Below are 20,902 nucleotides of genomic sequence, written 5' to 3'. Positions count from 1 at the left end.
TTAAGTCATCAATTTTGGATGGGGGAAAAAAAAGGCAACGATTTACCACTTTATAAACGACAAATTGTGATCCAACAAAAACAGCAACAGACGTCGAAATGATGAATCAGACGTGCCACCATCCAATCGCACTGAACTAGTTCTTCTTCGAAAGGAAAAATAAGCCAAATATAATTTTTTACATCTACAGCTTCGACATCACAAGTCGGCGCGTTCGTCTGCTTTCATTGTCGAAATTAGCACAAGGTGTCTAGAAAGCGTAAAACGTGCAAAACGATCACAAGAGTGTTAATGTTTCACACAAACAAACAAATTTCAAACTCCGAAGGCAATCGCTGACATTGTCACGGCTTGGTTAAACTTCACTCCGTATCCTTCATGGCTTAAAGGTCATCAGAGTCAGACTCTTAACTGGAAGGCAAGCAGAGGCTGAACCCCTGGCGGCTCATGTGCAACACCAATGCGTTAGAATCGATGCCAAAATCCGTCATAAGTCCCGGTCGCCCATGCGGTGCATGCCAGTTCTTGTGCCTCTTGTGATGTCATCATCGTAAGAGGAGGCAAGATGTGCTTTTCCTCTCTCCTCTATAAAAACGTGGTTTTCGTTTCGCGGTTAAGCTCCACGTTGCATCACTCAGCTGTGTTATTGGAGTGAGAATGTGTTGGTTATTGTCAACATGCCTGTGTCAGCTAAAATTACACATCACCGTATGGCGCCTTTAAATCCGCCGAAAAACCAAAGCGAGGAGCTCCAGTTGTGGAGGCGCATCTTAACTAACTTTAATCTTTTTTTACAATTAAACATTAAAACGTATTTGCTGTGAGGAGTTAAAAGGGGAAAAAAAAACAGCTTTGTTTTTTTTCTATGAAGCTTCTTCAAGAAGATTTTTTTTTTTTTTTTTTTTACTTTCTCACTTAAGTCATCTCACTTTCAAAAAACTAATAATAATAATAATACACGCTTAATGGGAGCCAGATGAATTAATTGGCCTACCTGGGAAGATCCATATCAGCATCAGCATGGCTCGAAGTTTCCTCTTCATCTCCATGGCGCAACATCCACCAGCTGCTCCTGCGGCTCCTCTGAAAGCGGACTCCAGAAAGCCGCCGCGCTGCCCCGAGCTGCCGCTTATAGCTGCCTCCAGGTGACAATTAACTGTCCGCTGAGCGAACCAGCAGGGCGACGTCTGCAAGTCAAGCTCCGGCTCCTCCTGCCATCCCGCCTGCAGACAGCGGCTGGCATGGCAGAGTGCTCCGTTCGCCGCTTTAACCGCAACAAGGTATTTTGACTTGGCTCGTCCTCCCCCCGCCGCTCCCGGTTCGGATTGAAACAGCTTTACTTCTGGTGCTTTGTCCCTGGAGTGAGCCCGGCTCCTTCTTGTCCTGCTCCAACTGTAAACTGTGGGAGCTTATTCACCCCCCCCACCTGAGCTGCTCAGTGTCGCCCCCTGGCAGCGGGAAATTTCATCTCTGCCTGTTGGTCGTAAAACTTACTTTGCTCTTTTATTTCTTACCTTTTTGTTTGATGTTTTGTAAGAAGTAACCTCTCAAGGACAACTTGGACTTTACAAATGCCACCATTTTTTTTCCATTTTACACAACAACATAACATAAAACGTCTTAAACTTTCTATGGAAATACTTTGTAGTTTGATACCTAAACATACTGAAGCACCTGAAAATGGTGTTTAGGCTGAAGTAGGCCACTTTCTTCCTTCTGAATTTAATGAACTACGTAATGGTATTACTTTGAGTACACAAAGCTGCTCCGTCTATTAGAGGTTCGCAATACTGCATATTATGGTATCGATCCGATACCAAGTAAATACAGGGCCAGTATCGCCACTATGATACTTTTTATTTAAGCTCCATATATCGTCACACACTGACCTTTAGATATTTTTATTTTTCCTTTATTCTTTACTTTGTTCAAAACTAGAACCGGATTTAGACAGTTTACCCTTATATTAAAATAAAAAGGAATACTTTGATAACATGTTTACATGGATTTTGTGCATTTTTTCTAAATTGGCAATAAGCTAAATATTACCATTTTAGAGCAAAATAAGCGTCAAACTCATTAGAAATTGTTAGAAGGCATTTTCCTACCACCTGTGGTCACCTGTTTATAACTTTGAGCTCAAAACCGTCGTGTTGCATGGTCAACCACTAAATTACACAGTGCAACGTCCTTAACTGTATGCTGAGCAGGCAGGTGTTTTCTGTTTTGCTTCTTGAGTTAAAGTCTTCTTTGTCTGTGTGCAAATCTCTTAAAAGTATGATTTTTTCTCTGTTCTTTATTTTCTGTTACTCCTCTCAGATTTCTACTTAATTGAAACCATAAAATGTTTTGTAGCTGATACAGTACCCCGAGCTCTACTAGCCTGGAATAAGGTGGTTCAAATGGCTCTCCATGTTCAATACAGGCTGAGGACGTAGAATCAATGGTGTAAGAGTGAAGTCCCACATTCAACACAGGGGCTTCTGTTTTTAAAGTTTGTGATATTTCTAATTATTTAGAGAAAATAAAGTCTATTTCCTGTTTTGGTTAGCCTTACGAATGCTAGCATGAAGAGCAAATGACTGGAAACAATTCGTTTCTTATTCATCTTCACTGCTAACTCAATTCATAGATCCTTTCTACTTTTATTAATATGCTTCTTAACTTATTTCATTTAAACCACATTTCATTTTTAAGGCGCTTATTTCCTGTAGTGGTGGCAGCTGTTGGATCACAGCAAGAAGGCTCTAGGTTTGAATCCCAGATTAGACATTTCAGTGTGACGTTTGCATGTTCTCTCTGTGTGGATTCTCACCAGGTACCACAACATTCTCCCATGTTCTCAAAATCAGACATGGTGGGTTAATTACTAACAAGCTGTCCTCAGTTGGGAGTGGCTAATTTTCTGTCTCCGTGTTGTACTGTGATGGGCTGCAGTGTCTCCTGGATCTAGAGAAATTACACCTCCAGATGGGCATTAGTCACCCTCCGCCCCCAAACCCCTCTCCAAACCAGCAGGGTTAAAGCAGGTATAGGAAATGGATGGATGGCTTTACATCAAAGTGATCCCTCATGCATTAAAAATAACCTAAGTGCTACCTCAAAGTTTAATCTTGTTCAGAAGTGTTCGTGGATCAGTACGATGACTAATCAGGTCACCTTCTACATTCAGTTTAATACACTGGCTACAGATGCATGGATACATGGTAAACAGAAACACGAGAGTAAATGACGATAAAGACTCGCTTCTTTCCTTAGCGATAAGACAATCACACATCTGCAATGTATTATGTTGTAGCATGGCTGGTGCACATTTATATCATGTCTCACAAAATGCAGTTTAGTATTGATGCAAGTGCAAAATGCAATACTCTGACTATACTCTGACTCTAAACTGTTATCAGTCACTGAACCACATGGCGGGGGGAGCTAAAAAGTTCCAAAACGGTGCTGAGAACTTACTCAAATCGCAGAATAAAGCCAGTTTCATCCTGGTCTGGAAGACGTTCCTGAACTTGCACACACTACAGCAACACTGGCAGGCAGATATACAATAAAGATCAACCGTGAAGCAAAACCAGTGGTGCAACCTGTGCACCGACAACCAGTAGCTCTCAGAACAAAGTTAGTGAATAAGCTCAACGCGATGGTAAATGATGGCTACATTACTAAAGTCAACCAACCAACCGAGTTCTATGGTTGTTGTCACAAAGGCAAACTCAGAATATGCATAACTAACAGCGATTAAAAAAAGATGACTGAATTTCACCCCCAAAAATTATATTTATAGTTTTTATAGATTTTTAATTTATATACATTGATTGTTTAGAGCCACCTACTGGTATGACAAAGTACTGCATGAGGCGCTCTCAGTTTCCCCCACCAGAATACTGATGGATGCTGATTGAGACATATTGTTTCCCCCAGTGTATTATAAGTCTGGCGGGCCACCGGGCTTTATTTGTGCCCCCACCAGGCTAAGCATTGCTTATTTATTTAAGTCTTTTTAAAATGTTTGCATTTTTAACCTTCCAATCTTTTAATAACACGTAATTATAAAGTGATATTTTCAAATTTCCTGTCTACCTTAAACATTACTCACAGATCCAAGTGACCTGAACCGTGCCATCAAACGGGAACATTACCCAAGGCGCACAATCGAAAAAGCTGTATCCACTATACCCAATGCAAAAGCGTTCTCTGTATTAGACGTAAAGTCAGGCTTCCTGCAGATGGAGTTGGATGAATAATCCTCTTTCCTGTCAACATTCAACACCCCTATTGGGAGGTTCAGATGGCCGAGGCAACCCTTTGGCATGAAGCGTGCACCAGAAATATTCCAACGCATCATGGAGCAGATAGGCAGGAAAATATTAATGTTGTTCTGAGGAGTAAAAACAAACGCATTCAGCTTCATATCAAAACTTTTTACTGTTAATAAAACATCTGATATAAAAAAAAAAATAGATTAAAACATGTCAGGATATAAAACTGGGTCCAAAGAAAGTGCAAAATGTGCTTCAAGATTGGGTAAATAAATAATCACACACACAGCTGCTGAGAGGAAAACATCACACATTTCAGTTGAACAGTAAAGCAAAAAGCTGCTCCATCTGATTTCCAGGTTTAAAGGAATATTCCATATTTTATCCGGTTGATAGATGTTGATAGCACTAGCGTGCTTTAGCTACGGCTTCACAAGAAGAATGAATGACGTTGTTCGAATAGGATAGCTTTAAGAGCTGAACGAATTCTGTCAGGAATTTCCAGTATTTTTTAAGCTTGGTCAAGACCAATATATTACCACCTTAAGTGTGACTTTGTGTCCAACTTTAACCTTTAAAAATCATGTCAAGAAGCTTTGAAAGTCTTTAACATTTAGCTTAGCTAACCTAAGGCACATATGTTTCTTTATCTTGTATGACTCACTGGTCGCAGGCAAGCTAACAGTTTTAAAACCTGTTGGATCATCAATTAGAGATTCATGACATCTAGACGATATCACTGTCATATTCTCTCCAAATATAATAAATCAGATATTTTATGCAAACGTTGGTTCAGTTTATCAAATTCTTCATGACAATGCTGCTCTGCCTGTAAGATAAACTAGAGTCACAAAGGCGCCCCCTGGAGGTGAGTGCAGCATCCCTAACCATACGACTGCTTTAAATAAAATGCTTCCTCTTTTGCGCGACCAATTACTGGAATAGTTTGTGTAATAACAAGTTCCAGTTATAAAATGTCTGCATATTTGGTAAATATATTGCTGCTGTTAAATGAATTCATTATTAATTAGAGTACAGAAGTGTTTTAATGAACAGTCTGTTCTATAGTTTGGTTTGCTTGGTTTTAGTGAGATGCTGAATGAATAATGACTTTATTTGTAATTAATAACTAAACTCGGTTTGCACCAAGTCATGATCTGTTAAATCATCCTGATTTAATCAAGCTGTCCAGGGATTACCTGGTACCACGCGTCTCTCCGTCTCTGTACTAATAAATTAACAGGACATAATAGAATTACACATTATTTTGTTGTATTCTTGTCTCCCCCCCTAATTTTTGCGTACTTGTGTTATTTTATTTTTCACTTGTTTTTGTCAATTTTTTTTTATTTTTAATAAATGTTCTCCAATATTTGCAAGTATTTCATGTTTTATTTCATTTCCTTATAATTTGTTTTTGGGACTTGTCTCTTGTTTTGGTTTGAACTTTATAACGCTTGATTCTGGTCAGGATGTTTTTCTGTTTTAGGGGGAACATTCCTTTAAACAGTGAGTTGAAGGCCGATTTAATCCTAATCTGAACAGTTATTAGAGGCTGAAATGATCCTGAGATTAGCAGAAATGTTTCCTACAGAGAGAGGAGCAGCAGGTCCGGTTCAACAGAACCGGGTCAGAACCTTCCACAGAATAGAACCCTGTCAGAGTGTGGACCTAACTGTCAGAACATTGGTTCTGGGGGTTCTGTAAGGTTCTGGGGGTTCTGGAAGGTTCTGGATGTTCTGTAAGGCTCTGGTCGTTCTGGAAAGTTCTGGATGTTCTGTAAGGGTTTGGTGGTTCTGCAAGGTTCTGATGGTTCTGGAGTGTCAGGAAGTCACCAAGCTGAGCTGCAGTTCTGCTCCTGTCCTGCCGGTGGCGCCGCTGACCCGGCCCAGATGTTTGATGGTTCCCTACAGCAGGCTGCAGGCTCCAGAGCGCGTCGAGTCCACCTGTCTGGACCTGGACGAGGACAGCTGTCTGAAAACGGCCAGCTGGGGACAGGCACAGGGACAGTCTGTCCACCGCTCTGCAGGTCACAGTGATGATGTCATACCATCTTACCTTCCTGCTGGAGCCTGATCGACTGTCGGAGAGGAGCTCCGCTTCCCCATTGGCTGCTTTGGCTTCACTTCCTGACTGCTCTGCTGCGGGGCTGTGACCTCTGACCTCGGCTCCTCCAGGTGAAGAGCATTCAGGGGGCGTGGCTCCTCCAGGCTCCCTGCCAATTGGGTGTGAAGCTGGCTCTGCGTTCAGCTTCAGGGACCAGAGAAGCTATGGGTTAGAGGTCGGAATCGCTCGCTGGTCACACGCTGACACACAGCGCCATATTTAGTTCAGTTCATACTTCAGTTCATCATTCAATACAATCATCCCAGAGAAGCTGATAGTGAAGCCTGGGACTCTGAACATCAATGTGCCTTTGGATCAGAGACTTTCTCACCAACCGACCTCAGGTGGTGAGAATAGGGGAGCGAACTTCATCCACCCTGATCCTCAATACAGGCACACCGCAGGGCTGTGTGCTTAGTCCAGTTCTTTTTGTTCTGTTCACCATTGACTGTGTAGCCATCCTCTCATCAAACAGGGTTCTAAAGCTTGCAGATGATACCACCGTAGTGGGTCTGATAAACAATGATGAGACCCTGTACAGAGAGGAGATACAGTGGTTGTTCACCGAACAACCTGGTGCTCAACACCAGCAAGACCAAGGAGGTCATAGTGGACTAAAGGAGGCCCAGGACGAAAGTGCACACACCTGTTACAATTCAAGGGGAGGAGACGGAGTGTGTGGACAACATCAAATTCATGGGCGTCCACATCACTTTGGACCCGACCTGGTTGCTGAACACCTCTATTCTGATGAGGAAGACCCAACAAAGACTCTTCTTCCTCAGGAAACTAAGAAGGGCTGGACTCCCTGCTCAGCTGCTCAAGAACTTCTACAGAGCCGTGATCGAAGCCTCCTCTGCCTCAGTATGACTGTGTGGTGTGGCAACTGCATAGTCCAGGACACAAAAGTAATGGCCAGAGTGGTGAAAACTGCCCAGTGGATTGTTGGGAGTGAGTTACCAAACCTGGAGCTAATATGTACTGGCAGACGGCAAAGGAAGGCCAGTTGTACTGCCACTGACCCCACCCATCCAGGGCCCAAACTGCTTGAACCGCTACAGTCTGGGAAACGATACAGATACATAAAGAGCACAACCATCTGTCCATCTTCCATCCTCTCCCTGCAGACACACTCACCCATTTGCTGCACCCTAAACACTGATTAAAGCTTTATTTAGCTATTTCTGAGGGTACCACTCCAATCTCATTATGTTCTAGAAACATAATGAGAAATATAAAATTTTATGTCTTATATTTACTGGACTCTCTGCTGACGAAGATGTCCCAGTCTCCTCTTCATCACCAGCTCTGTCCTCGTCTTCCTCAGCGGTCTCCACCGCATCCTGACGGCCATAAAACACAAATTACACATTTGATTTAATTAGTTTTTTAAAAGGAGCTGCTGGAAATCGCTAGCGCCCTGCTAGCAGAGGGAATTAGCAAACTCAACCTACAGCTACACAAGCAGAGGAAACACACAGCTGGGGGTAAAGGTGGGGCAACCAGCACACAAACTGGGTCGCTGGAGGAAGAAAAGTGGTCCAACCTGATTGTGAATCCTCTCCTCTGGCAGTGAAAACATTAGGAGCTCTACAGCACCTCCCTGTGGTGCTTCAACTCACTAATAATGGCTTTCTGATACGGAAAAGTCTGGAATCAGGAGAACATCTGGTGAAACTGGTTTGTTTCTGGGTTGATCCGACAGCCTGGAGTCTCTTTAAGTCATCAGAACAACAACAAGTCTTACTTTTCATAAACTTATCTAAAACTTGGATTTAATCAGAGCTTGAACTAATTGGTTTTAGTCTCGGTTCACCAGAAGGATCCCGTTCTGGCTCACTTGCTTTTTCAGTCAAAACCCCAAACTTTTTACACATCAGAAAGTTTTATTTTGTAGCCTTCATGGAGCACCACAGAAAAACTGTTTAGAACCACTAATATTATCACTAAGTGAATTTACTGTGAGCTAAAAACAGAAACAAAGTGAACATGATAACAGAAGTCGTCCCTAATACTGTTAAAACATTATTATATTACATGATGTAGGAACCTTTACGTAATAAGTGATTAGTTTTTTCCCCTGGGGCATAAATATGACGTGACACACATCCTGATTTTGTTCAGCCTCTAGAAAACTTTCTGTCCGTCTCAGTCAGCTGAACGCCTGATCCAATCAGAGTGGTGCTGTAGGCACACCCGATTTCCATGGCAACCACTAGCCGCCATAAACATGCTAACCGGTTGCTACGGAGGCTTTTCCGTCCTGCCTTCACCATCATGAATATGAACGGAGCTGTTGATCAGTCCTGCTTACATCTTTGATTTATTAATCATTAAAACATGTTAAAAACATGAGAACGCAGCAATTTATTCCAAACAAAACAGAGAAGAACAAGAAGTCGGACATCATGAGTCCAGATACAAGAAAAGTGAAAAGCAAAACAGGAATAATGAAAGATAAAAAAAACAAAACAGCAAAAGAGCAAAGCAGCATGCCTTAAATGTTGAACTGAACAGAACGACATTATGAGAGAAACATGAGCATGGAAGCAAAAGGCACAGCGAGTAAAGGCAAAGCAAGTTATTAAAAAGCAGAAAACGCAATAAAACACAAGAGCATATGGAAGTCAAATAAGGTCACAAACAAACCACATATAAAGAAAAGCAAAACAAAACAAAACAAATATCCCAACTTAAACATCGAGTTGTGAAATGTGACTTTAAAGGTCGAAAACACAGAAATCACAGACATGTTTATGAAAAATAATCCAGTTTTCTTTAACTGGTAAACCATCGAGATGAAAACTTGAAATAAAGCTGCCTTGAACTTTCTCAGAATTTACAAGTTACCAAAACAGGTGACTCACACCTGGAAAGTTTTAGAAAATATCCTGAACATTTTATAAAATAGGTTTTACAAAATGTTCTTAAAGTTTGGCCAAGTAACGTGTGTAATGCGTAACTTCTAGAAAGTAACTATAAAGTTCTAGAAATACGTACGTAATGATGTAAACCATGAACTGAATTTAAGAGCAAACATTATGGACCTACGTACGAAAACCAAAGATGTTTTTAAGAATCTTCCAAAAGCTTTTAGCAAACAGAACTTTCCATTCAACCAGAGCTAAAATTCAAACACAAGCAGATAGATAATAAAAAACTAAAATCTTGCTGGTTTTAATGGGAGCAGATTATGGCTGTTTCTACCTGAATTTACCCTAAAAGGGAAAATAAAGCCTGTTTCTACTCCCCTACTCTATCAGTTCTCTGTTATACCCTACTCAGGGTTGAACCTGAGAGGAAACGGGTTCTGACACCGCGGCGCTCCAGAGGAGGAGCAAGCCCTCCGGTTTCCATGGAGACCAGGTTCTGACTGATGTTATTGCAGGTAAAACTTCATCCCAGAACTCCTCTTCCTCGTCTTCCTCCAGCTGCAGATTTGCTGCTTTGCTGCTTCCTCAATGAAGCTTTCCTCTTCTTCACGACATCCTCCTCTTCCTCCTCTTCCCTTTCATTCTCGTCTTCATCACCATCACTTTTCTCCTCCTCCTCACTTTCTTCCTCATTTTCCTCACTTTCTTCCTGTTCTTCCTCCTCATTTTCTTCACTTTCTTCCTGTTCTTCCTCCTCATTTTCTTCACTTTCTTCCTCTTCTTCCTCCTCATTTTCCTCACTTTCTTCCTCTTCTTCACTTTCTTCTTCAGGATTCTCTTCAGTCTCTGTCTCCTCCTCTGTCTCCTCATCCTCATCATTTCTCTTGTTTCTTGCATCTTCCTCACTCCCCTCTGTTTCCTGTGATGACTTCAAAGTGTCGCTGTCATCCTCCTCTTCCTCACTTTTTAAACTGCTTTGCTCCTCTTCATCAGTCAGTGCTCCTTTGTTCTGAGTCTCCTGACTCGACACTTCCTCTTCCTCCTCCTCCATATTTCCTCCTTTGTTTCCTTTTTCTTCTGTCTCATTTTCACTCTCTGTGGCTCCACTGGTTTCCTCCTCTTCTTCCTCCTCCTCTTCTTCAGCAGCACTCTCATCTTCCTCAGTCTGATGTCCTGGTTGAAGAGTCTCACTGTCTGTGTCCTCCTCCTCCTCCTCCTCCGCTACCTTTTCCTCCTCCTGCCCGGTTGCAGCAGATCCAGTCTCCTCTTCCTCCTCTGAGCTGGTTCTCCACCTTTCCTCCTCGTCTTCCTCCTTCTCCTCGTCTTCCTCCTGCTGTGGACTTTCTGATGCAGGAATGACGTTGATGCTGACGGCCGACTTGCGGCTGACCCCAGCAGACCGAGATTCAGGCTTTTCCGGGTCACTTCCTGGTTTTGGATCACTGCCCCGCCTCTTGGAGGCCAGCTGTTGGACTACAACAGCGCCCCCTGCTGCCAGGGTGGCAGCGCCGGCCAGCGCACCCCCACCTGAGCACTTCCTCTGGGTTGCAGCTTTCTTCCTGTTTCGCTCGTTTTTGGATCTTTTGGATGAATCTGGGTTTTGTTTGGAGCGGGAAACGTTTGGCTGACAGCTCTCTATGGTCAGCCAACCAGTTTTAGACTCTAGTCTAGCTGGACTGGACTTAGAACCATTCCTTCTGGTTTCTGGATGCTTGTTCCAGTCTGCAGCTGGTTTTGTCCCAGTCAGCTGGGTTTTGGACCTGGCCTGTCTCACTGCTTTGTTCTTATGAGCCGACCTGCTCTGATCCAATGACAAGAGGTTCTGTTGGTTCTGACTGGTCCTCCTCTGGTCCTGTAACGCCCGGCTAACCAAGAACGTCCTGTCCTTTCTCTGCTCTCTGATTGGCTGAGCATGCTTACCCTTCCTCTGTCCAGCACAGACAGCATGAAGACGGAAAGAGGAGAACGTTAGAGGAGAGCATGCAGAAAACAGAACCAAACTGGGCTAACATGGTCAAGGTTTTCCCCCAGGAAACTTGCTAAGCCCGGTGGTTAGATGCTAGGACAATCATTCATCCAGCGGCCCGTCATGTTTTTGAGTTAAAAAATGTTTAAAGTTGGCAGGAAATTTGAAAATATCACTTGAGAATTACGTGTTATTAAAAGATTGGAAGGTGAATACCTGAACACCAACAACAAAGTCTTAAAAAATGCAAACATTTTAAACAATAAGCAATGCTTAGCCTGGTGGGGGCACAAATAAAGCCTGGTGGTCTGCCAGACTTATCATACACTGAGGGAAACCCTGACGATGGAAACCAGTCAAGCTAGCTTACCTTTAGCAGCTAGCTTACTGTCTGCAGCTAACGTACTTTAGTTATCTCACCTTCTGAAGCTAACTTGCTTTCTGCAGCTAGCTTACCTTCAACAGTGGAGACAGGCTGAGTGTTTTGTCGCTGGGATCCATCTTCATCACATGAGTCTGACAGTAAGAACAGACACGAGGATGAGGATGATGAAGGTGACGTTGCTCCACATCTGGAGAACCCAGAGATTTCTCACCAGGTTCAGGAAGTCAGTGGTTTCTCCCAGTCCTCTCACGCTGTCGCAGTCTGTCAGGCTCTCCACATCGCCCCCTGTCTGCCCTGAGGAGCAGCACACCATAAAACACAATGAGCCTCATTTAATGTACACTACTGCAGACAAGCCTGGATTAATAAAAGAAATGTACAAATAGCCAGTGATATATGGTGCATCCACATGCAGATATTTAAAATTATAGCTAAATAAAAAAAAGGGTTTTAATTGAAATAATTAAAATGAAAAACTAAAATATAAGATTATAATTATTAACATTGACTATTGCTTATTTTAAAATATTTAGATACACTAGAATTTTGTGTTTAGAAATTATAACTGTTAAGAGAAAAAAAATAAATGAATAACTTCACAATAACTTCTAAATTCATTCAAATATATGCAAAATAGCTAAAATACTTCACTGAAAAACGGGGGATTAAAAAACAGAAATAAAATTTATATTTTAGGTGAATGCCAACATTTTTTTAAAATACATTAAGTTTAATTTAAAAATAATAACTGAATATAACACGTACAGTTACAAGAAATATAGAAGCAGAAAAAATAAAAAAATAAACAATTGATTGAAGAATACTAATATTTATTTTATTTTAAACTTTGTGAAACACATTTAGAAAAATTCTTACTTTTAAAAAATGTATTAAAATAAAAGCAAAGAAAGTTAAAACACTGAAATGAGTTAGGCAAAAATAAACCAAAAAGGGATAAAAAAAAAAAATGTAATTCTCTTTTTAAAAGTTGGTGAGTCGGTTCGTTCATGAAACTAAAATTAAAAAGGATGAAATGATTTTTAAAAAGACAAAATCTGATTCCATGAAACCAATCACTAAATGTATTGATTAATGATATTAATGATAATATATTGCTTGACTAAAGTCGGTACCCTGATGAACGCCGTCTGTGCCGAAGTGCTGGGTCCCGTTAAGAACCGGCCTGTGGCTCAGCTGGTTCTGGTCCAGTTCGGACAGAGCCAGCAGAACCGGCCCATGGTTCTTGTTCAGTTGGTTCTGGTCCGGTTGGCCCGAGGCAGGAAGTGCCATCTGCAGGACGCCCGAGGTTCTGGCGGGCAGCGAGTGGGCCGCGGGTCCAAACTGCTCTGGAGATCGCTCCTGCAGGACATGGGAAGGTTCCATCAGCCCACGCTGGTTCTGGAACGGTTTGGACCTTCCCCAGCACCAGAACCGACCCGTTCCCTGCGGCGGACCCGGGCGGAGAGGCTGCGCTGCAGTGTGGCGGTCGGTTCCCCCAGGAAATCGAATGCGGCGTCCTCCAGCGTGATGGCGGAGCAGCCGGGTCCTCTGGGCCGGGCCAGAACCACCATGTGGCAACCTCCGCACGCCGCCTGGACAGGAAGGAGCAGATGGATCAGGGCTGACGGCCTGATAGCGGTCTGACAGCAGCCTAATGGCCTGACGGCAGCGACTCACGGCCTGGACGGCGAGCGGCAGGAAGCGGGGAACCACGGCTGGGTGGAAATGGTTGGTGAAGTTCTGGTCGCCCAGGCCCAGCTTCCCGTGTCGGCCGTCGCCAAACGAGTACAGCAGCCCCGTGTCTGGGGAGAGAGCCGCGGGGTCAGAGTGGGTTTGGGAGCCCAACCCAGTCAGAGGTCGAAGGTCCGAGGTCACCTGTGAGAATGGCAGTGTGGCTCTCCCCGCAGGTCACCCGGGTTGGCCGGCCCGCCTGGAAGCGCTGGACGGGGCGTGGCAGCTGCGACTCGAACACAAATGTCCCAAGGCCCAGCTGGCCGAACTGACCCAGGCCAAACGAGTAGACGCCGCTGCCGTCTGGGGTCAAAGGGCACACACTCTGCTGGTTATTACACAGCAGTAAAACATGCTGCAAAGCTCTGACAAAAAAATTGTCTGATTATTTAACTGAAAAGAAAAATAATTAAAATTGTAATAAAACAAGATTAAATATCTAAAAAAAACGTATATTTTATTAACAGATAATAAAATAAATAAATAGGTATTTTAATATTTTAATTAAAAATCTGTTAAGAATTAATAACATGAAAATAAAATGTAAAACATAAATATTTTATGGATTACATTTCTTTATTTAAAACTAAATGTAAAGCTTAATTATTCTTATTAATTAATCAATTTTTAAAAAATGTAAAGTATTAGTGCTTTTCATTAATTAAAAAAAGTTATAATAAAATGGAAGGCAAATTTATTTTAAAAAATATTTTTATGTTAAAAAAAATATTTTTAACATAAATTTTATTCATCCATCCATTTTCTACCCCTAGTGGGGTCGGGATGGGGGCTGGTGTCTATCTGCAGCGAACGTTTCGGGCAAGAGGCGGGGTTCACCCTGGACAGGTCGCCAGTCTGTCGCAGAATAAATTTTACATTAAATAAATAGAATTTAAAGGTTATTAATAATAAAAACAAAATGCAAGACAGCTGTCCTAAAAAAATATATAAAATTATTAACCATTAATTAATAGAAATGCTATAAAATGAAATTAAATTATTATTTCTAGTTTTTGCTCATTTTCTTTGTGTTTTCGTGCAGGTTCGTCTCTAAAGCTCTTATTCTTCACCAGTCGGTGTGTGATGGCTAACCTGTTAGCGCCACCGTGTGGCTGCCGCCACAGGCCACCTGCAGCACCGGCTCCGTGATGCTCTCCACCCGCTGCGGGACCCGGTGTCTGGCCAGCCGCTCCGGCCGCAGCCCCAGCTTCCCGCTGTCCCGCTCCCCGAAGGTGAACAGCGCTCCGTCCGCTGCCAAACACGCACACATTAGCCGGTCTCCTCCAGGTGAGACGAGTCACCAGGTGAGTCTCACCTGTCACCAGAGCGGAGTGGTAGTACCCGCAGGACACCCAGCTGACCGGCCGGCCCACGCTGACCTCCAGCGGCCGGGTCGCCTGGCTCCGCTTCCCCAGCCCAATCTGACCCTCAGAGTTCTCGCCCCACATGAACAGCTTCCCGCCCTCTGTTAACAACATCAGGGTCATGTCGTCACCATGGCGACGTCGCTACAGGACAGCCAATGAACAACCATCTTCACGCAGCAAACACCGGCTGGCTTAATTTACAGAGAAATCGTTCAAAAATAAGGACTTAACAGACACTTTTAATTATAAAATATTTACTCTAAGTGTGATAAAAAAGTAAATATTAACAAGATGAATGTTGAAAAGAAACTCAAAATTTTCCCACTAATTTTGAAAATGCTAATTTGGGTAATATTGTGTTTCAATAATTAAAAGAAATAAATATACCATAAATATATAAAACAAAATTATTTAAATATTTATTTTAAAAAAAATGTTCAAGGTATATTTTTAAAAATTTAAAATCTACTGTTTCTAAATTTTATCACTAAAATTATTTTTTTTTAAAAGTAAGAAGTGTTAAAATTTAGAAATGGAGCCTTTAAAATGTATTATTATGGTATTGTCAAACTTTTTAAAAGGACAGGCTTCAGTTTTAAAGTTAATTTAAACCTTTTAAATATGTAATATCTCTTGATTAAAAACAAGAAATCCAACATACAGTTAAAACATTTTTTTCAGTTTAATTTAAAAATATAATTTTTAAATGAGGTGTTTTCTAATTTAAAACATATCAGAAAATATGTGAGCTGAGTAAATTTATAACAAACTTTAAAGAATTAGTAAAATGCTGACTATGGAAGGTGAGGTATTGAGGGAAACCCACACATCACCTGTCATGCTGTCTCACCTGTCAGGGCGGCGGAGGTGTTGGACCCGGCAGCCAGCATCTTGATCGGTCCGTGCGCCTGGAAGAAGCCGATCCTCTGGAAGGCGGTCCGCTCCTCGCAGTCGCCGAGTCCCAGCTGGCCTTCGCCGTTCCCGCCGCAGGCGAACACGTGTCCCTGCTCTGCAGACACACACCCAAAGTGAAGCAGCTGAACTCTGACCCCAGATCAGGGCTGTGGTTGGGGTCAGGAACCAACCGGTGCTGATCAAAGTGTGGTTCCGTCCGCACGCCACCAGCCGGACCTTCTCACCCTTCAGAGCTGGAAAAATGAGGAGAGAGCAGGTCATTTCCTGTCTCACTTCCTGTCAGAGGCCTTCACCTGGAGACCCCACTTACCTTTGACACAGGTGGGCTTCTGTACCGTCTGCTTGGAGCCCAGGCCCAGCTGGCCCCAGTTGTTGCTGCCGAACATGAAGAGCTTCCCGTTTCCTGAGGAGGAAGCAGCAGCAGCAGCAGCTCAGGATCAACCAGCAGCAATTCTACAAGAAAAGCAAAAAGAAAAGCGTCTACCTGTGACCAAGGCACTGTGCTCATCTCCACAGGCGATCCTCTCAGGAACGTCGTTCTTCAGCCAGAACACACTGGGCATGTCGTCAGCAAACTTACTCTTTCCAAACGTGAAAACTGCCCCAGACTCTGCAGAAAACACAGAAACACGGAGAACCCCCCCCCCCAAAAACCACAAACCCCCCCCCCCCCCCCCCCCCAAAAAACACAAAAACAAAACAAAACAGAAAACCAGATCAAATTAAGAAGAATGAAAGAAGAAAAACAACCAGGAAGGAGATTCATTTGCTCTTTACACTTCATCTCGACGGACGGACGGATGGCTGGATGACATTTGAGTAAAATACGGATGCTCTCCAGTGTTTGCATTAGGAAAACTTTCCAGCTCTTGTTCTCAGCATTTAAACTGGTTCAAACTGGTGGAGTTCAACTAATAGCGTTTACATTAATTAAAAATATTCTTAAGAGTTCCAACGACATTTCATTTTCCTTTTAGAATCAATACAGTATGTTGTATTTAAATTGATCTCCTAGCTCAGGACCATCACCAAGGAGCCCAAGTTTTCATATTTTAAAACTGAGTTGTAAATGAACCCGATAAGAACAAAACCCGTAGCAGAAAAAGTTATTGGCGGAGAAATTACCAACTTTAATGTCTGTCTTCTTTAGCCTATGGGCTAATATAGAAGCTGGTGTGGGGTTTTGACACAGCTAATTACCCGGATGTTACCAGCTAACAGCATGCTAGGCTAATATTCCAGCCTCCGTAATATAACAATGCTTATATGTATTTACCGGGTATTTCGTCTTCTGCCTCCTCTGCCATCTCTGCAGGACTTTAATCCGCTTTGCTCGGTGTTCAGGGCGTTGGTGTTCTCTGCAGCGACAACCCGGAAGTAAACAAAACTTCTCCTAGGATACGAGGCGCTGGCTTTGATCTCTTAAAGGAGCAGCGCACATTTTAAAAGTTCAAAATTTCTGCCCAATTTGTTCCACTGCTACAGGTCAGTAAATCACAACATCATTTAATGGATCATATATTTTAGTAATCTGGTTTAAAAAGCAAAACGTGTAGATAATATAGATCTATTTCAATAATTTATTTTGGTCAATTCTGATCATTTTGGCTTGCGGTGTTTGAAAAACTGAAACTCTGTCACTTAGAAGATTTCTGCTGTTTATAAGAAATAGAAGTGTCTCGTTAATATATTCTGGTGATGTCATTACTTATTGCTTGTGCGCCCGTTTTTACCACAATTTCCCTTCCACTCAGCTTAAGTTACAAAACTCTGGATGAACAGAACACTCACTCCTCCTGCTGCTGATAGACAGAGAAAGGAGGCTCCAGTTATCAAACCGTGTCCTGTTGAACATTTACATTCTTGAACTCACAGAAAACTGAGCTTCTTTAAGAAATTATCTTTTTTTTAAAAAATGAAAACGAACAAATAAAAGTGTTTAATTTGTGCCTCGCAGGGAAGGTGCAGTACATCCCCCAGTGGTCGCTGCAGGTGAACAGGTCAGGCCACACCTGAGCTTCTCCAGGCCGATCAGCGCCATGCCATCCCGGGCTGCCCGTCAGTGGTACACACGGTCGAAGCGGAACCGGGGCTTGAACGGTGTGTTGAGAATTTGTTTTGGGTTTAACCAGGTTTTGCTCAGGATTTATTATTTGGGATATTATAATTTAATATAACTATCGATTTGAGTTGCAATTGTTATTTCATAGATTTAGTTACCACTTGATTGTTAGTATCTGGTTCAAAACGGACTATTTGTGGACATTTAGTGGAATGGACTATGTATCCCATGATGCTTTAGAACTAGTAGAAGAAGAACTAGACGAAGAAGAAAATTCGGAGGGATTTTCCCAGAGCTGAGCACCTGAACTCTGTCGTATATCATATTATGTATAATTCGTTCATCCTTTTTATTCACTAAGGTTCATCTGAATAATCCATCCGAGTCCTTTTCGTCTTTGAATTAGTCGAATATATTACACGGTATTTCCTTGTTGGTGTTTGCACCAGTGTCCTCAGACTGCATGCGTCTCTGCATATGCGTGTGAACATTTCACGTTACTTTGATGCAACGTTTGCACATACACAAAACATAAAGTATGTTTAAATGTGTGGAATACAAATCAAAATGTGTTTATAATTTTAATTGTTTTAAAATTCACTGGTTGATTACATCATTTTGATTTAACTGAAGTCCAAAAATGTATATGAAATTTAATTGCTTTATTTTTTTTTGTTTGTCATTTTTAAGACTAGTTGTGTTTTAGTATTGTCAACAATAAACATATAACTACCCAGTAATATTTTGAAATTTCCTGTCAAATCAGTTTCGAGTCATTATTAGACCGAGGGAAGCCAGACTAATTTATTTAGCTAAATTGTTATATTTTGCTAAAAACTATTGTTGAGGAGCAGAAGCAGACCTCCTGACGTACAGATAAAGACATTTAAAAAAAATAAATTCAAAAAAGAGCACTTGGGGCATCAAGGATAAAAGGGGCAGAGGCTCAAGCCCAGGATTATTGAGGGTGAATTAGTCATGATATCTTGCATAAATTATTCTGCGGATGGAATATGCCAGAATATCTAAATAAGAGACAGCATGTCATGAAGAAACTAATATTTAGTTAATCCAGTATGCAAAAAAAAATTTAAAAAATTGTACAGAGAGTATGACAGAAGACTTCTGGCCAAAACAAAAGTGCAAGTGTTGAAAACTTTACATTCTTTTCATTCATGACTGTCAGCTTTAGATCAGTTTCTAAATGGTCCTTTTTTTCAAAGTTGTTTTCTATTTCTAGTTAGATTTAGAAAAAAAAAATCTTTTATGTTATCTTTTTACTCACTTAGGGAATCATGCCATTTCAGTGCATTGGTATAGAATAACATCCCATTTTCTCATTGAGAAAGAATTTTTTGCGTTGTATGCCAAATGCTAGATTATTGTAAAGCAACCTGAACACACTATCCACTAAATCCTCTAATTCTTTTTTTAAAAAAGTACACGTTTATGGTTGTAACAGGACAAAAAGTAAAAAGTCGACAGACTGTGAATACTTTTGCAATATGATGTGTAAATTGTCGACCTGGTGGGATTCCCAGAACAAGAGACGATTTAAAAAGAGTGATATGGCGAGCTATGATGGCAGTAATGTTGGACTTTTGGTCAGAATGCTTTATGCTCATCTGTTTCTAAAAGTGACGTTAATGCCTATATATATATTTTGAAAACCTATGGAAAAGTCATGAATAAATGTGCGTTGCGGAATACACTTCGGTGCTATATTTCAATAATTGATTATTTAAGTGTGAAAGAGGCTCACATATAAAAACTGCACAGCTTGCATGTTCAGCCATTCCATCTGAATCCTGCCTGAGAAAAAGCTGGAGGCCTCCTCAGGTCAGGGGCATTTCAGGAGCGAACGCAGCAGCAGAACGCTACAGTGCGAGCTTTAACGCAGCGCTCACTTGAATAAAATGATGCGAGATAAGACGCAGACATGACAGAATCTAATCTTAGCTGGCATTTTAAAAATGTTTCGTGTCTGGCAGACTCATTCAATATCTAACGGATGTGTGTCACTTTCAGGAGATATCTGAGTGAGCAGGATGTCTCCCTTAGGTTTTCCTGAATACATCCATTGTTAAAAGTCTGAACAGATTATATTTTTTTATCCCAAAGCCAGGTGGAATAAGGTAGCTCTGCCTGGCCAGTAAAATCTTAGATAGTGGAACAATACTGCCTTGTTGCACCATTTCTGCACTCATCTTTTTTTTCTTTTTTTTACTCAGAATAAACGGAACAGAATGATGGTTTGCTTTGTTCTTCTTTGCAAATATTTCTTGGCTCTTTTCTGCCACCTAGTGGCGAATGTATAAGGATGCGGGTTTTTTTTTCAAGCATGTTCTACTGTAGAGATGTATTTATTTATTTAAAGGTTGACAGGTGAACAGTCCCCTACAGGAAGGGTTTTACAATCTGTCAGAGTCATGATTTTACCCACTGGGAGGTTTCGGTTTTCTGGCCGGAGCAGAGAAAATAAAATCTAGAGGAAATGGAGCAGTCTCTCAGTCATGGTGGGCAAGGAGAACATTTATGGGAAAAACAGTCAAGAGGTGCATGGTAACTCTAGAAGGGATGCAGATATCCACAGCTAAGGTTGGGGAATCTTTACTCCAACCTTGGAACCACACAGGTTCCATTCAGTAACCTGTATGAGAAATACCCTATAGGAAAAATATCCATCATTGAAAGAAAGCCACACGAAGTAACGTTTCCCGTAAGCCATATAGAAAACACCGCGGCCATGGAACGAGATTGGAGCCCGGATGCTAGAGCTACATCGGCCAACAAAGATGTACATGTACTGTAAGTCATGCACAAACGTCATTGTTTCAAAACAGTGACGTTTTGAACCGCCAACATCATTGCAGTTTTCATAGCAACTCAACTTTAGTTTCTCAGATTGCAAGGGATGTCGCTTGATGACACCGGACTGTTTCCATTGTTAGACAAAAAGTATAACAATGGAAACAATGGCGAGTTTAAACAGAAAAACAATTAACAGAAATTATTTACCAGAAATTGACCGTTTTACTGCAGAAAATGTCAAATTATCTGAACATTTATAAGTACTGGCTTAAAAAATGAATGATTGGATGTAAAGTGTAAAAAAATACTAATAAAACTACACAATGGGATGCAAAGCTACAACAGCAATATTTAAACTAAAGTATTATGATTTACTAGAGTAAACTGTGAACACATTTAAGGAACAAGTGAATAAATGCAA

The 20,902-nt window shown here is 41.6% G+C and overlaps 2 protein-coding genes across 2 annotated transcripts in view; both read right to left on the bottom strand.

Moving 5' to 3' along the window:
• Window positions 1–1,421, bottom strand: part of esamb (endothelial cell adhesion molecule b) — a 65,786-nt gene extending 64,365 nt beyond the window's left edge. The window contains exon 1 of the mRNA XM_028044673.1: window positions 995–1,421. Within this exon, the coding sequence (XP_027900474.1) occupies window positions 995–1,049 (55 nt within the window). The 5' untranslated portion in view covers window positions 1,050–1,421. The remainder of the gene's footprint in view (window positions 1–994) is intronic.
• Window positions 1,422–5,621: 4,200 nt separating this feature from the next.
• LOC114133337 (X-linked retinitis pigmentosa GTPase regulator-like) lies at window positions 5,622–16,996 on the bottom strand. Its single transcript, XM_027999157.1, has 16 exons — window positions 16,885–16,996; window positions 16,093–16,218; window positions 15,919–16,011; window positions 15,779–15,841; window positions 15,544–15,702; window positions 14,642–14,791; window positions 14,419–14,577; window positions 13,471–13,629; window positions 13,273–13,397; window positions 13,032–13,187; window positions 12,729–12,954; window positions 11,807–11,889; window positions 11,667–11,726; window positions 7,631–7,714; window positions 6,324–6,515; window positions 5,622–6,253 (listed from the first exon to the last, which is right to left on the bottom strand). The coding sequence occupies exons 1-16, from the start codon at window positions 16,913–16,915 to the stop codon at window positions 6,173–6,175; spliced, it is 1,947 nt and encodes a 648-aa protein (XP_027854958.1). The 5' UTR covers window positions 16,916–16,996; the 3' UTR covers window positions 5,622–6,172.
• Window positions 16,997–20,902: the final 3,906 nt, after the last annotated feature.

Source organism: Xiphophorus couchianus, chromosome 18 (genome assembly GCF_001444195.1).
Source record: "Xiphophorus couchianus chromosome 18, X_couchianus-1.0, whole genome shotgun sequence".
Taxonomy (NCBI): domain Eukaryota; kingdom Metazoa; phylum Chordata; class Actinopteri; order Cyprinodontiformes; family Poeciliidae; genus Xiphophorus; species Xiphophorus couchianus.
This window is presented reverse-complemented; position numbering and strand designations above follow the sequence as displayed.